The sequence below is a fragment of the Wolffia australiana genome, chromosome 14, assembly GCF_029677425.1.
Source record: "Wolffia australiana isolate 7733 chromosome 14, ASM2967742v1".
NCBI classification, from domain to species: domain Eukaryota; kingdom Viridiplantae; phylum Streptophyta; class Magnoliopsida; order Alismatales; family Araceae; genus Wolffia; species Wolffia australiana.
Window position 1 is genome coordinate 756,272 of NC_135848.1, and position 15,715 is coordinate 771,986.

Sequence of the window (15,715 nt, forward strand, 5' to 3'; positions counted from 1 at the left end):
GAAGCCTCGTCATATCATCTCATCGAGTAACACGCATTCAACTCACAAGCGTCCCCCGGATTCTTGATAGACGATGTGCAACTGTTTTCTTAGCTTTTCGTGAAACCCATATCCTGCATATCCTCTGACGACGGCTCTTCCTCGAACACCCCACAAAGAGAGAGAAAGACAGAGATGAGAGAGAGAGCGGGCGTGTGAAAGTGATAGAGAGTGAACAAGAATTGAGACCGAGGGATAGAGAAAGAAAGAGATAAAAGTCCCGAAGAGAGAGTAAGTGAGAAATGAGATAGATGCATAGAGAAAGAAAGAGATGGAGAGTCTGGATGAGAGAGTAAGAAATGTGATAGATGGATAGAGAAAGAAAGAAATAGAGAGTTTGGATGAGAGAGTAAGAAATGAGATAGATGGATAGAGAAAGAAAGACAAAGAGTCCGGAAGAGAGAGTGAGTAAGAAATGAGATAGATGGATAGAGAAAGAAAGGCATAGAGAGTCTGGACGGGAGAGTAAATGAATGTGAAAGAGAAAGAGAGTAAAAGAGTGTGTGTGTATGTGTGAGTAAATGAGAGAGAGAGAGTGAGTGGGTGAGAGGATGAAGAGAGCGTGTGTGTGTTTGTGAGTGAATGAGAGAGAAAGAGTGAGCGAGTGAGAGAATGACGAAAGATAGAGGGTGAAAGAGACAGTATGTGTGTGTGATTGAGAGAATGAAGAAAGAGAGAGGACGAAAGAGAAATATGTGTGTGCGAGTGAATGAGAGAGAAAGAGTGAGTGAGTGATTGAGTAAGAGAATGAAGAGAGAGGGTAAAAGAGAGAGTATGTGTTTAAGGGTTGACCCAACTGATGTCCGTCCGTCATCTGGTATCGGACAACCGATATCTGATATCCGGGAAAAAAAGAGACGGGTTAGATATCGGATAATCAGACGATATCCGTTTGTGATGGGTGGACGGATATTCGTATCGGATACCGTAGGTAGACGCGGCGGACACCAGATGCCGGATATCGGTTTTTGATATCCAGATATTGGAACCGGTATTCGGATATCGGAATAGGTGTCGATAGTAAAAAAATACGATTTTCATATCAATCCATGACTTACGTGCATTAGCATCATATGGTTTTAACCTATTTTCCATCTTAGTTAATATATAGAGTGCAAAATTTTTATTTTCTTCAATGGATAACAGGATTCGAAGTGTAATGTAAACTCAGAATCTGCTATCCCACCACATGGAAGAAATTAGAAACCTTTCTCTGTATATATTAAATGAGTCCGACTATAAATTAAATGGAAAAATGCTATTCTAATCAATACTCACCATATTTAATGGACCTCATATTTGTTTATTATTTAATATAATAACACATCGTCCAATAAATAGAAATAAAAAGATTTATTTTTTTCCATATGGGACAAAGGGATTCAGAGTTTAACACCAAACCCGAATCCTGTTATTCCATATTGGAAGAAATTAAAAATATTTGGCTATATATATTAAACGAGATGTGTAAACAATCAAAAACCTCACTTATTACTCTCTTGCCCACGTTAATCGTTGAACGCATATAAGTTAATAATATTTTTAAGTATCCTTTCGATGTGGATATCGAAAACCGATATCCACACCCGATATCTGATGTCGTCATCCTCCCCCTTGAGACGGAGACGGATGCCGACATCGAGACGGATATCGGCATCAGATATCAGTACTGTAGCAACTGATATCCGATATCTGGATATCGAAAAAGAACGGATACCGGAAATTGCCTTTCTGGTATCCGATGCAGCATCCGTCCTGATACTGGCATCCAGTATCGGTATCGGGACGGGCGAACACTAGTGTGTATGTATGTATAAGTGAATGAGAGAGAGAGAGAGAAAGAGTGAGTGAGAGAATGAAGAGAGAGAGAGGGCGAAAGAGACATCAAATATGTGTGAGTGAATGAGAGAGAAAGAGCGAGCGAGTGAGAGAATGAAGAGAGAGAGTTAAAGATAGATTTGGTAATGAAAGGAAATACGACAGGAGAGGCAGACATTTATCTGTAAACGACATTAGTTTCGAGAAGAAATTGTGAATTTGGAATATTTATGAGTTTCCATGAAGGATTGAAAGTTTTTCAAAACCTAAATTTATATTTTCTAAGGTCGTCACATCAGAAAGACGATTCTCTCTCGTCCACAAGGCCAAAATACACCATAATTCAAATGAAATGAATAACTCGAAACTATAAATTTGACGCAGTGATGCCTAAGGAGCGTAAAAAAGTAAACGCAGAGGGCACTTGAAATCATCTAGAAATTGTGCTCCAAATTTGTCACCAACTTCCCACGATGTTTGGATGTTTTGCATGACTCGTGCACTCATAGCCGAATATGGAACGCATAAATGGAAGTAACACATCAGTAAATAAATAGGAATCCAAATCTGCTGACACGCTCATGGTATGATCTTCTGCATCTTAGGTCTCCCTGTCCTGTCATCTTCCTTGAGTTCTTCGTGTAACGTTCAGAACAAATGACTCTATGAAACTATGTCCATTCCAATATCTCGAGTAATATATTCAACACAACTTCATTCATTGATTACAATTTTTTTGAATATTTTAAAAAGTCTAAGATTAGTACTCAATAAATCAATAAACCACGATTCAGGAACACACATACTTCATCAATTTAAAAATACGAGAGCCAACGTTAAGATGAATCCTTATTTCTCTTATGAATCAACCACGGGGGCCCGCTCTCAATGCTCGCTTAACTGTCTCACTCTCTTGTCAGCCAATCAGCCTCACTCTCTTATCTGTGTACTGCCACATGGGGTGAATAGACAGCAGCTGGCTCTAGTTTCCCATTGCATCCCCCCACCTGTAGTGAGGCTCAGCAATTCCACACACATAAATAGAGAGAGAGAGGATAAAGAAAAATTTAAAGACACGACCCCGAGATGTTAACTTACTCCTTGTGGGTCTCCTCGTCAACAATAATGTTCCAGCTCTCCCCCTTCATGCTATTTCTGTATTGATGAACATTCTGAAAACAGAGAAGCGTCGTGACTAACTAAAAACGTTATCAAGTATAGCAAGCCAAGGAGCTACCTTTCTCCGAGATGCTCTTCTTTCAAGCCCTCGACCATCCTATAGATATTTTAAGACAAATAATTATTCAATATTCATGAACTAGTGGAGAAGCGTACGGTCATCAGTGAGGGATATATGCCACGTATCTCCTTTTCGGGCGCCGACTCCAGAGAAGAATCTCTCTTTCCACTTGTCCCCCCACGTAGTGCCGGTTTCTCTTTCAACTCCTTTGTAGTCAGGGAGCTCGATCTTTGTTTCTGTCTGCTAGTGGGGCCCGCTTGCAATGCTTGCTTGGCGTAGGCAAAGAAGATGGTGAGTGAGAAAGAATTTCTTCAGCACCGGAGATTGAATTTACTGATTAGAACCATTCAGGATATTCATGTGTAAGATGAACAACAAAAATTGAGGGAAGAGCAGCCAAGAATTTTGAAAGAAAAAGTGAATTTCAGTAATATTATGTAGAGAGGGAAAAACAGAAATTGTGTTAGTGCTATTAAGGAACTTTAGCAGATTGATGGAAAATATTGACGGGATAATAGATGAATAAAGATGCCTAATTAATCTTCACATTTAAATATCTTTGATTTATTTTCTATTCTTTTTTATAAAATATCTCTGATTTCTAAGGGCATTGTTTCTCAGATATTCCATGATGCAGGACGTCATTCGATCGACAGTGAACGTATAGGATCGGTGCCAATGATTGGTAGTGGTAGTCGAACTATGGCGGAGCGTCGTCCGAAGGTGAATGCGAACAAGCGAATGACGATGGAATGCAAAAGCGGTAAACTATGGACGTGTCGGCTTCGTGCATTGGTTGTGTGCGGCAGCGTCGGAGACGATGGAGCTGAGGCGTGGAGGAGTGGATAGCCGGGAAGACTGGCTGGTGTGACGTGGCAGTCTCACCTGCATGCGGGCAGTCGGCATCGGCACGTGGGTTGGCGCATGGCGTCGGCACGTTGAGCCGCGTGGTCATGCGCGGGCGACGATGTCGGCGCACGGGCACGAGTATCGGCAGCGACAGTGTCGTTGGCTCATGCGCGGGACAGGCGTTGGTACACGGCAGGTGGGCGGCAGCGGCGGATTGCACCGTAGACGCGAGTGCTGCCGAGGGCGCTACACTGTACAAGGGAAGATGCAGCGGACGGGACTGTCGTCGCGCGCGGGAGGGCTGACGACGACGGCGGGCTGGCGCGCAAGTCTGCGTGTGGCCGGAGGAGTCGTGGCGCAGCCTGAGGGCAACCGCAGTGGGCAATTGCCGGGGCCGCGCGCAGATGAGTGGCGATGGCGATCGGTTGCACCCAGGGCTCGCGCGCGCGAGCGGCGGTGCTGCTTTGCGGCTTAGTGGCGGCCGTGGTGGCCGGGGTTGGTGCTGCATGCGGGGAAGGAGGCGGAGCACGGGGAGGATGGACGGCGGCTGCGGGAGCTCGCAGCGGCGCGTGCGCACGCTGGCGGCACGGGCGCGCGTGTGGCTCGGGCGGCGGCGACAGGGACTGTTGGCGCAGCCTCCCCTTCCCCTTTCCTTCTTCTTCTCCCTCTCCTTCTTCCCTCTTCCTCATTCTTCTTCCTCCTCCTTCGTCTTGGATCGTGACCCCTCTTTTCTCTCGTGAGAATTCTTCTTCAACAAAACAAAGGGTGAGCCTTTTAGGGCATCCATCATTCCTTTTATAGGGGAACATGGATGGACCCTTAAAACTACAAAACAAACCAAATAAGAAGGGGGGGAGGGGGAGAAGATGGTCCATCCCCTTAGAGGGTGGAGGGGAAGATCCTTATAGATTGGATCTCCCCTCGCTACAACATGATCGTAACGGGAATCAAAATGACGAACGACGAACTAAAATGAAAGCGACGAACTAAAAATGACGAACTGAAAAAAACCGAAGATAGCGTGCCCGTTACCCGGAATACTTGAATCCGGGCGTACATACCGTCGCCTTGGCTTGCCGAGAGGGCTGAATGCGAACCGGCGGCGATGTCGATGACGATGGCGACATCTCCAAAGATGTTGCTGGGGGCTCGGGCTGCGCCGCGCCATCATTCCCTAGAGAGAGTGGAGTTTGAATTTCAGGCATCCAAATAATCCAGTCTGACAAATTTTTCAATTTATCTCAAAACTAACTAGAATATCTTCAATCTCTTAGAAACCTCATTTACCGAGAATTTCTGTGCAATTCGGTACAAACAGAATTCCACTTTCGTGTTAAATTAGATCGGAGTTCCTCATGCAGTAGACTCTATTTCTTCGCCTGTTCATCTCCACTGAGGAATCTAATAGATTTGAGGAAGGATCTCGGCAATAAAGATTTTCTTGAATCACATTTATCTAACAGATATAGGTCAAACTTGATACGACATTTAATGCAAACCATTTTGAGGTAATTCTTTATCCCTTGAATTTTTCTCCAAGTGTTGAAGATTTACAATTAAATAGTTGTAATTCAAAAGTTCACTATTTGGCTAGACGGATATTTACATATGTGAACTTGTCAACCAAGTTTGAAAGTTGAGACCTAGATCATCTTAGAACTAATGATGATCGGCCTACGACGGTCAATCCTTTCCTCTACATGGGAATAATCTAGTAAATAATCTACTGAATCCCTTAAATCTAGTGAATAGTCTACGGAAATCCCTTTCCCCAAGTACACCTTTTTTTCATTCATCTATTAAGAGTGAAAAAATGAGGGACAAAATAATGGGGACTGCATTTTCATCATTTTTTCATGAAAATGAGTAACTGACTTCTTTGGTTGCGGCCATGATGGCCATGAAAGTCTGCTTTTCGAATTCGATATCATTGGAGAGGCAGAGCTTTGCCATTCCTTCAAGAATCTCCTCAGATTTCAAGTAACTGGCACCCACAGCAGCCAGCTAGCAGCACATGAGAACGTACAGAGGATCTGCAGACTGAAAAGAGAAAACATATATTATGAACTCAATTTAAGAGGAAATTTTATTTAAAAAATACACTTGTCACAAATTTGCAATAAGAAACCATGAAAAGAATCCTATACAATGATCTGCTGAATAGTATCTAGCTGTTAATTTTGTCACAATTTAGTAACACCAAAAAGAGTTTTTTTTAAGGAGATTTAGAGATTTTCTCACATAACTTCTTCTGATTTTCCGTTCATCCAAATTTCATCCGCCGTTTATATAAGGTCACCCTCGAGTCGGGGAGAAATAAACGATTGATTATCAATCACTTTATCATCACCTCATCTAAACCTCATGAATTTACACAAAATCTCCACTCAACTCAAGCAGGAGGACATTTGATCTGTCAAAAGATTCACAACGCGGGGAATCGAATGAAGAGATGTTTAATATATAAAATCACCATTCATGATTTCCTTCAAATGAGTTCAATCGGTGGTGCTTCGTCTTGAATCTCGCAAAGGATTCCAAATAACTATGACGTTCTTCTCACCAGAAACCGAAAAAAACACAATTTGTCAGCCGGATCCTTTATAACGATGAAAAAAATCAAATAAATAACCAAGGAAAAAAATGAAAGACAATCACCTGGCCTCATCGGTCCTGAAACTCGAAGAACGCACGGGATTCGTTGACACTACACTTCTTACCCATCCGTCGTCCAAGCGCTATGAAATCGACGATATCATCCTCGCCCCCACCCTCGTCACTGATCGAACTGGTGTTCCTCTCAAGATACGCCACCACTCTCATCCCCGATCCTCCTGGATCATGTCTTTTTCCAACTCTGGTGGCGATTCCCATCTTCGACTTTCCTAATCACTGACAATGAAGAATCACAGAGGGCATGGAGGTTGCCATGGCCGCTATCCTCTTCATGTTTGTGTAAGAAATTAAGAGAAAAATAGTTAGAGGACCTAGGGTTCGAGGATGACATCAGGGAGGTGTTCGACCACTTCAAAGCCCAACGCCAGATGGTGCTCAGGGGGCAAGAAGGATACGCGGAGCAGGAAGGATATGCGGGCCCCCGACCCACCTGGACCAGAAGGGTACATGAATTCCTATTATAAGTAGTAGAGACGGCTTTGATAAAATAATGATGATGCATAAATGGATACTCATATGATAGGAGTTGTAACAACTTTTCCTACACACGACGGTTTGAGAGAAATTCAAATAGTTCCAAATGTTTTGAACTCGTGTTCATGGTTGAGACAATGAAAATAACGAATCTCAGATGGTATTTATTTGTATGAATGGTTCAAGTTACTATTTCATCTTAAGAACAAGATCTTGCTGTTAAAGTGAGTATTCCTAGAGTAATTGTATGAAAATTAGAATATTCTAACATACTCACTTAATGATCGGAATAGATGTATGATCACACAATTTAGGCATAAATTCTACGAGTGATATATGAAGTTGGTATAGCTGACATAGAATTAATGATCTTGGTATTTGTGCGGTGCAATATTTCATTTTTCTAGTTGGGAGACCGTCACATGGTGATGATGGGGTATCAAGTTGGAGAGCTGGAAAATAATGTATCTTTAAGTCAAGTGTCATACAAGGTACTGATATATCCATCTCTCACTTCCTAACGTATAATTTGAGAACTTATCTGGCCAATGTTTCAGCCGAGTGCATGATGTGTTGGGTTCTTTGATACCATCCATTTGGAGAGCCCACTCAACACAAAGCTGCCCAAGGGCGTCATAAAAGTTTCCTTGAAGCATGTATTCAATGTCATTGGGATGCCTACTATTTATTGAATAATCCTTGCATAAAATGTTAAACTTCTATAAGAAATAAAATAATCTAAATGATGAATTACTTCAATATGTAGTGAATTAGGAATCAAATGAAATATTTCTACAAATGTAAATGAAAGGAGAAATCCAGATGTTCGAGGATTATATTCGCGGATATTCGAGAATGCTATTTTCATCTATATTGAGGATTAGAGACATGAAAAATAAAGAACAGGATGTGGTGACAGTTGTACATATGATAACAAAAGGAGTTTGTCAAAACATTTAAATCGGTATATGAATGGGAATTAAAAAAAATTAATCACACCTATAACCTATTTTGGCATACTAAAGATAAATATACATAACATAGGAGAAGTACAGTATTTTTCAATCATTTGTAATACCTACTCATAATTTAAAATATCTTTTTTTAAGACATGATACTGTTAGAAAAGTTATTGGCTTGCATAATCTATCCAACTTCTTTTAATTGAAGGGTCCTTAAGGTTGGTATTTAAATTTATAATACTTTTAATATTTCGAGTAAAAATCTCCACATGGTAGGTTTTCATATCAAAATAATATTATAAATTTATCTAGGAAATATCCTACAGAATTTCATTAAATTTTGATGTACATTAACGACTGGATATTTCGATCAGTAGTTGTTTTTATCAGTCAAGACAGATCTTTTCATAAATTTGATGTTTTTCCCTTTATTCTCGAAAGGTTTTTTTTCATTATGTTTTTTTTCCTTCAAAACAAGATCAAAGGCAAACACTGATCAAAAGATCACACAATATGCATTAATATATCATCCACAAAGAAACCATGTTAAATAAATCATAAATGCATTTTTTATGGGCATAGCACTAATAAAATTTGATAATGGAATCTGTGAGCTTATGAGAAATTAAATTTTCCCACAGTATTCCGTCCTATGCCATTTGTTAGGATGGACCAACAAAGGTAACAAAGGTTGCAAAATAAATGACCCCAAGAAGGTTCCAGAACCTCTTGTTTGTATGTTGGTCCCCCCAGTGAAGACTAGCCAACGTTTTGGGCCTACGGTGTTTGCTAGGATAGAGTTACATCCCAGAATTCCATGACAAGGGAAAAGTAGGAAATTTTGGATTTAGGGAAAAGGCTCAATCCTGAAATCTCATGTGTGCAAGGGAAGGTAATGGCACTTTCTACATAGCCAAGTATTACTTTCAATGATACTATGATTGATACAAAGTTGAATATTTTAAGAGTGGCATCTGGTCACTAACCTTTTAAGAGTGGAATCAGATTTAATCAACTCCACAAAAAATAAAATTAATTTTTAAACATAAATAATTTCTGCCTTTGCACTTCCATGAGCATTTTGGGTCATTGTGATTTTAATGGTCAACATGCGTACTATTACAAACTGTTGTTTAGGATCAATGTCCTTCAGGTGCAGGTAATAAACTGAATAATGAAAATGATATGACCATGATTATACAAGTATTCCTTCTTTTAAAATTAGATGAATCACTAATTATTTAGTTAACCAATGCTTACAATAACTGAAATATTTTACCAACGTGTAATAATATAAATATTAAACTATCAAAATGAAGGAGGAATCGTAATAAGATGAAGATGCAAAATTTCGTGTATTTATTTTTTACCATATCCTGTTCATTTTTTGAGATCATTTATCTTAAATATTTAATTGCATGAATACATCAATCTAGGAATGTTCTTATGAGAAACATTATAACTTTGCTTTCTTTTGGATATTCTAAATCATGATAACCATGTGCCCCTGTTGCATTCAAAAATTTGCTTTGCCATTTTATGCCGTACAAAATGGATTATTACTCTCTTCGATTATCGTGCTTATTTGCCATCCAATTTTCTTCTCATTTTTGAAATAAAACTGGTTGAATTTATTGAAATCATCTAGTTTTTTTTGAAATATTGAGATTTCATATGTGCAGTATATAGTCAGATTTATATGCACCAATATGTTTTCAACAACGGAGCACAATGTACCAAGCAGGGAGTTTTTTTTCAATTGACTCGACCATTGGAACTTACACCCATGGACATTATGGAGGCATGAAGCCCTTCATATACAGAAAATTAGAAAAAACAATAACAATGAAATATACAGAAAAGATGACTACTTTTGGAAAGTATTTTTGATATAAAATCATGCCTATGGTTTAACATCATCGGATGGACAAACTTGTTTAAGCTTCTTTTTGTTGCTTGAAGCATGGGGTGGATAAATCTCAAAATATGAAAAAAAGAGCATAATAAAAGATTGACCAAGGATTCAAGGAAGGCCTAGAAACAATAACAGTGAATTGTGCCACTGAAGTCTATTTCAAACTCTTCAGGAACCACTTAGAGGCAGAAAGATAACTTGGTCCATCAAATTCATCATTCGATGTCAAATTTTGAGCCATCTTCCATCACATAGGATGAAAGTAAATATAAAAGACACGTTGTGGCACAACAAATCCTGATTTCAACCACTAAGAGGGTGTTTCAAAATTTGAACAAAAATTATGTCAAACAAGTTCCATCATTTGCTATGATGCTGGACCCACAATCCGCCGCATAATCTAAAATAAATAAGTACAAGTAGAGCTGCCAGAAGAGTGCCCCCAAAGTTTCAAACAAGAGAAGTTATCACAAAAAGTTAAAAAAATTAGAAGATGGCTCCAGCGCCACAATTAGGCCTGCAGATCCTGCCGGATACATCAGGACGATCAACCAGGCCCGATAAGGACGAAAAACAAGAAGGAATAATAATATATTCAGCTACAGCTAATTCATTTCAAACACCCGGTTCTGTCCATCTTCACAAAATTGGATAACGAGATTCTCCCCCTCAAAATTGATTCATTCATGCAGATTCATTACTCGGCAACTTGATGACCAGACCTTCTGAACCAAATAAAGACTGACCAGAGGGTTGCAGAGAGACCACCATTAGCAAAATGTGGAAGCACGAGGCGGCCCCAGTAAGGGTAGTATGGACCGGGCAGCTTCACGAGCAAGAAGAAAGCCGCCATGATCACTAAATGCCATGGAAAGCCAAATTCCTGAGGAAGAATCAAGGTAGAGCAATGAACCTCCGTGCATTAATCTTAAAACTATAAATTGTGCTTGCAGCAACGACAAAGCTTCGACCAACAATGTTGTACAAGTAGTGGCGTGTTTTACCTCTACATGATTTAACCAATCGTGCCAGGGGCACGGCGGCTTTTCAGGCCTTACATGTACTTAAAGATCATATTTATTTCTCACATCACGAGGTTCACCAATTTTGTGTGATCTCCCTATCTTTCTTAAAAAAAAGCTTCCAGGAAAACCATCATCCTGATCCAGAGCGCATCACAGCCATCGTCTGCAGCTTAAATGAGGATGGCAATTTGATCATCTTTGTCATCATCCTGACCACAGTCGAATGACGATGATAACTTAACGTTATTCATCATCTTAATGATGACTCATCATCATCATCATCATCATCGTTGACAGCAAACACTACTAGGCAGTAGGCGTTGCCTATAAATATCAAAACTTTGACATCCGATGACATCATCCTGGATACCCTTATCCTGAAACTTGAAGACGATACCAAAAACAATCGCAGGTATAGATAACAGATCAAAATCATGCGAGATTATAGATGTCAATAACAGCTTTATTTCGTCTGGAAAAATAATGGGATAACTACAATACCGCAAAAAACGATGATGTTGCAAACAAACCTGGGATAATCCCAAGGAAGAGGAAGAGCAATTGACCTTGAAAGCGGGGGATATCTCGAGGGCCGTCTCCTCCACGACCTTGGCGACGGCAAAGCCGAAGAGGAACGGGACAGGAATCGCCATCATCTTCCTCTCATGGGCGCAGTAGGACATCTCACTCAGAGACGATACCAGAAGCACAGGAACGCTCAAGAACTTCACGACTACGCCGACGAGGCCGACGACGAGCCGGACGAAGTTGCCGGAAGCCGTCTGCCATGGAAATCTCCTCACTGGAGCGGGTAATCCCGCAGAAAGCTCTTTCAGAGCTTCAATGGCAGCGTCAATGGAGATCCTCTGCTGCCCGCCAGACCCACCAGCGGACATGTCCATGGCATGGGAAGTGGAGGCCGTCCTCTTGCTCGGCTTGATCTTGATCTCCTCATTTCGCGAGGTGGGTAATCCCTGTTCATGGCAGGGTTTTCGCCCGAATTGCGTAAATGGGTATGAAGGGTAGATGGATTTATCGGTAAAGAAGAGGGCTTTTCGTTCAGGGAGAGGGATTGAAGGGTGAAGAAGGCTTGCCTGGGTTGGACGAAGAACAGGGAAGCGGCGGTGAGTTCTGGGGAAGATGGAACGGTTGACGCTGGGCGGAGCCGCCAGAGAGAGCATCGATGCCGTCGAGTATGGAGAAGGCAGCGAGGGAGGGAGGGTCGGAGAGAATCTCTCTTAAGCCCGGCCCGGCATGGCCACTGCAAGAGAAGGGAATTGGGATAAGATTACAAGAAGGTCGATGGAAAGTGGAGATCTTGAAGGCCTGAAATGGTATGAGAAGAAGGGAACGGTTGCCGTCATCTGTCACGTCACACCTCACGATGACGAAATGGTGACGGTGACAAAATTAGGGTTTCGTGACGATGACAGTGATGGATGATGAACTGGGCATGACGGGGATGTGACGGTGACAGGGGGCCTCGGACAAGTGAAGTGATGCAACGGCCGTCACGGATGATGGCCGTGATGGATTTTTAAAAATGACCAAAAAAGCTTAAAAATTGTTAGATTTAAGTTTTTCGACGGTCGAGATTTCGTCACGTGGTGTCGCTAACTCGATTTCTTGGCATTTTACAGAAAACTCCATGCATTAATTCACACACGCAAAAGGATGCCGTCCAAAGATAATTGAAGATATGTCCCTCTAATTCTCTCTCCTCCACATGGTAGTTTTTCTCGTCACACATGACAGCGACGCCTTCTGGCGACGAGAACATGAAGGGGATGCTGCAAACCATGACGGTGACGCGAACGTGACAGATTTTTCCAAAATCCTCGGACGTGTGATGGGACGGTGACGTGATGAAACTTTCGTCACATCACCATCTGTCACGGATCGTCATCCGTCCCATCACGTCTGGGGCATCACATCCAGGACATGCCGTTCCCTAATGGAGGGTAGAAATTTTGAAGGCCTGAAATGGTATAAGAAGTTATTTCCTTTTAAGTTCTTAAAATCTCTTTGAAGCTGATATAAGATGCATGTACTTGGGTACTTAATCGAAAGTTGGGGGACTCCGATATCCGTCTTTACCGATATTTGGATCTTAATATATCTAGACATTGGCATCCGCCTGTATCTATGGGTTTGGATGCCGATACTAGACTTCAAAAAATTAAAATATTTGAGTGAGATCAGTAAAATATGTGATTTAATATAATAAATAATAACATCATTTTTGTATGATTACAGTAAATAACACTTTCTAAGTTCTAAATATATTGCGTGATTAAATAACTGTGTTTATGTTTAGTATAATAAGAAATGAGAAAGAATAGAGGGAGACATACCTCTTAGGCAATCCAATGAGGAGATCCTTTAAGAGAATTCATGGTGCAGATGCTACTCAGCTAGTAAAGTGGAGAACATTATGACAAATCAAATGGTACCATCTTTTGGAATTTATCTCAACTCAAGGAAAATAAGGGTGGATCCCAAAATAACCCATATTATGATGAGGTTGAGGGGAAGTCTGATATTCACCTTTACCAATATTTGGATATTAGTATATCTCATATTGACCTCTGCCTTTGTTTGGGGGGTATGGATGCCAATATTTGTTAATATTTTAGATTATTTTTTATTTAATTAGAATCAATAAAATATGTGATTTAATATGATAAATAATAGCGTCATTTTTATATGATTACACTAAATAATATTTTCTAAGTTCTAACTATATTGGGTAATTAAACTGGTGTGTGTTATGTTAAGTATAATGGAACATGAGAAAGAAGAAAGGACGAGGGAGCGAGAGTGAGTCAGGAGACATGCCTTTGGGACGACCCAATAGGGAGATCCTATAAGATAATGATAACACCCTAAATTCGTTATTTATTTCAAGCAATTAGCACAATTTTATGCATTTAAAGAGTTTAAAATGGGGTTTTTATCATATATTACATGTTAATTAACTTTTCCAAGTGAGTTCTGATTTTTCCCTAATTTTATGTTCATTTATGAATTTTATGGAGTTTATTTAAGATTTTAATAATTATTTTTAAATTAAAATAGCAAATTTAAATTTAAATTTTGATATCCATGAATGTGAGGACAAATTACTGAATGTTCTAGGATTTTATTAGATTTTATGGGAATTTATTCGTGGAAGAAATGAATTTTTAAAGAGGAAAATGATATATGTATAAGGGGAATATGACTTTTAAAGCAATTTCTAAACTTCGAGGGGTTTTTCTTAAGCTTTTGTTACAATTATGCCCATAAAAAATAGCTCTTGGTCGTGACGGCAGGCATAAAGATACTATTAAAATAAGTTCAGGGTTCTATTGCAATTAATCAGCATTTTTTAATGATTTCAGGAAAAAATGGAGGAGAGAGAACACGAAAGGGCATAAACGCAAATATTTCTGGGTGGCGTCAACCAACAAATAGTACTTTTAGATAGGACTTACTTCTAGTACACCAAAGAGGATTTTCGGGTGGCCTACGAGGATTTTTGGGTGTCGGATGAGAATCCGGCGGCATCCGAGGAATATTCCTCTAGGTGGTAAGTTCATCGCCCGCGCCGCGCATACAAAGCGCATGCACGGCGGTGATGTGGTTCTTTTTTATTGGTTTAAGTTATGAAAAAATGCAAAGATAAGTGCGTTTATAATGTACGACCGTCGTTTTTTTATCTTTTTTCTTTGTTTTTATTTCCGTCAAGGGGTATGTGGCATTAAAGGAATCAATCCAAAAATTCTCTAGCTAATCCGTCATCGACACATCATTGCGTATGAAGCAAAAAATCAAATAAATAAATTTTGATCCAACGGCTATGATTGGTCAAAATTCATTTGTTAATAACTTTTGATCCTGAAGTTTGATTGAGATGAGTTTTTATGGATTTGATCGTCTCAACCTCCTTTATACGGTTGGATCATTCAGATCAAGCCTACATTGATGGATATAAATTAAAAACTAGTTGGGGGTAAAATGGTAAATTTTACCATTTAACCTAGGTATAAAAGCCAAATTTTGAGATGAGGTCATTTTGGAGGTGGCTCTATCGCAGCTGCAAGACAAAGAGGGGCTTCATCCTGAATCAACTCTATTAAATGCTTTCTATTTCATTGTATTTGATTTTTAGTGTGACCTCATTGTACAAGCTAAAATCAACAACAACAAGGGATTAAAAAATTACAAAATCCACCCCTATTTTTGGATTATCAGAGAATTCACAGAGGAATCTAATGGAAACGTTTTTTGGAATCTAACCAAGTCAAGAAAAATAAGGGATGATCCCTGATAACATCAAATCAGATCAATAAAATTATACTTTTATAGTTCTTTTTAAACAAATATTTTTAGATTTGCAATAATATCATTCACCATTTAAGGATAAAATGAGAAATTTATGATTTATTTTCCTAAGCTCTATTTTTATATATTTTATATATATTTTGTTGATTTTTTAGTCTATCCCCACTTCACTCTTTGGGGTAAAGTGAATTTCTCAAATTTTCTTGGAGATTTATTTGAAAAACAGGACTTAGGTAAATACAATGGTGAATTTGACGTACAAATGAGAGGAAAGTAGAAACCTATGCCATATAATAGATAATAAGAGGAGGCCGGCCCAATACATAAGAATTCAATTCTAAAAGCCCATTCAAACCTCCTTAAAGACCAGGTCAACTAAAGGCAAGACCTA

At 39.7% G+C, this 15,715-nt stretch overlaps 1 protein-coding gene and 1 long non-coding RNA gene across 4 annotated transcripts; both read right to left on the minus strand.

Moving 5' to 3' along the window:
* Positions 1-2,646: 2,646 nt before the first annotated feature.
* LOC144711932 (uncharacterized) lies at positions 2,647-4,695 on the minus strand. Its single transcript, XR_013583688.1, has 4 exons — positions 3,983-4,695; positions 3,095-3,366; positions 2,956-3,029; positions 2,647-2,864 (listed from the first exon to the last, which is right to left on the minus strand). It is a non-coding gene; the product is annotated as an uncharacterized LOC144711932 (long non-coding RNA).
* Positions 4,696-10,351: 5,656 nt separating this feature from the next.
* Positions 10,352-12,314, minus strand: EMB1273 (embryo defective 1273). 3 transcript variants are annotated; one of them, XM_078586420.1, is made up of 3 exons: positions 12,093-12,310; positions 11,529-11,972; positions 10,352-10,856 (listed from the first exon to the last, which is right to left on the minus strand). In XM_078586420.1, the coding sequence occupies exons 1-3, from the start codon at positions 12,177-12,179 to the stop codon at positions 10,671-10,673; spliced, it is 717 nt and encodes a 238-aa protein (XP_078442546.1). In that variant the 5' UTR covers positions 12,180-12,310; the 3' UTR covers positions 10,352-10,670. The 3 variants fall into 3 exon arrangements, with proteins under 3 accessions (XP_078442546.1, XP_078442544.1, XP_078442545.1); XM_078586418.1 differs by having other exon boundaries at positions 11,529-12,314; XM_078586419.1 differs by having other exon boundaries at positions 11,565-12,309.
* Positions 12,315-15,715: the final 3,401 nt, after the last annotated feature.

Coding starts and splice junctions, on each gene's coding strand:
- EMB1273 (XM_078586418.1), bottom strand. CDS start 12,179: ATGCTCTCTCTGGCGGCTCCGCCCAGCGTCAACCGTTCCATCTTCCCC. Junction 10,857..11,528: donor CTTCCTTGGGATTATCCCAG/GTTTGTTTGCAA, acceptor ATTCTTCCTCAG/GAATTTGGCTTTCCATGGCA.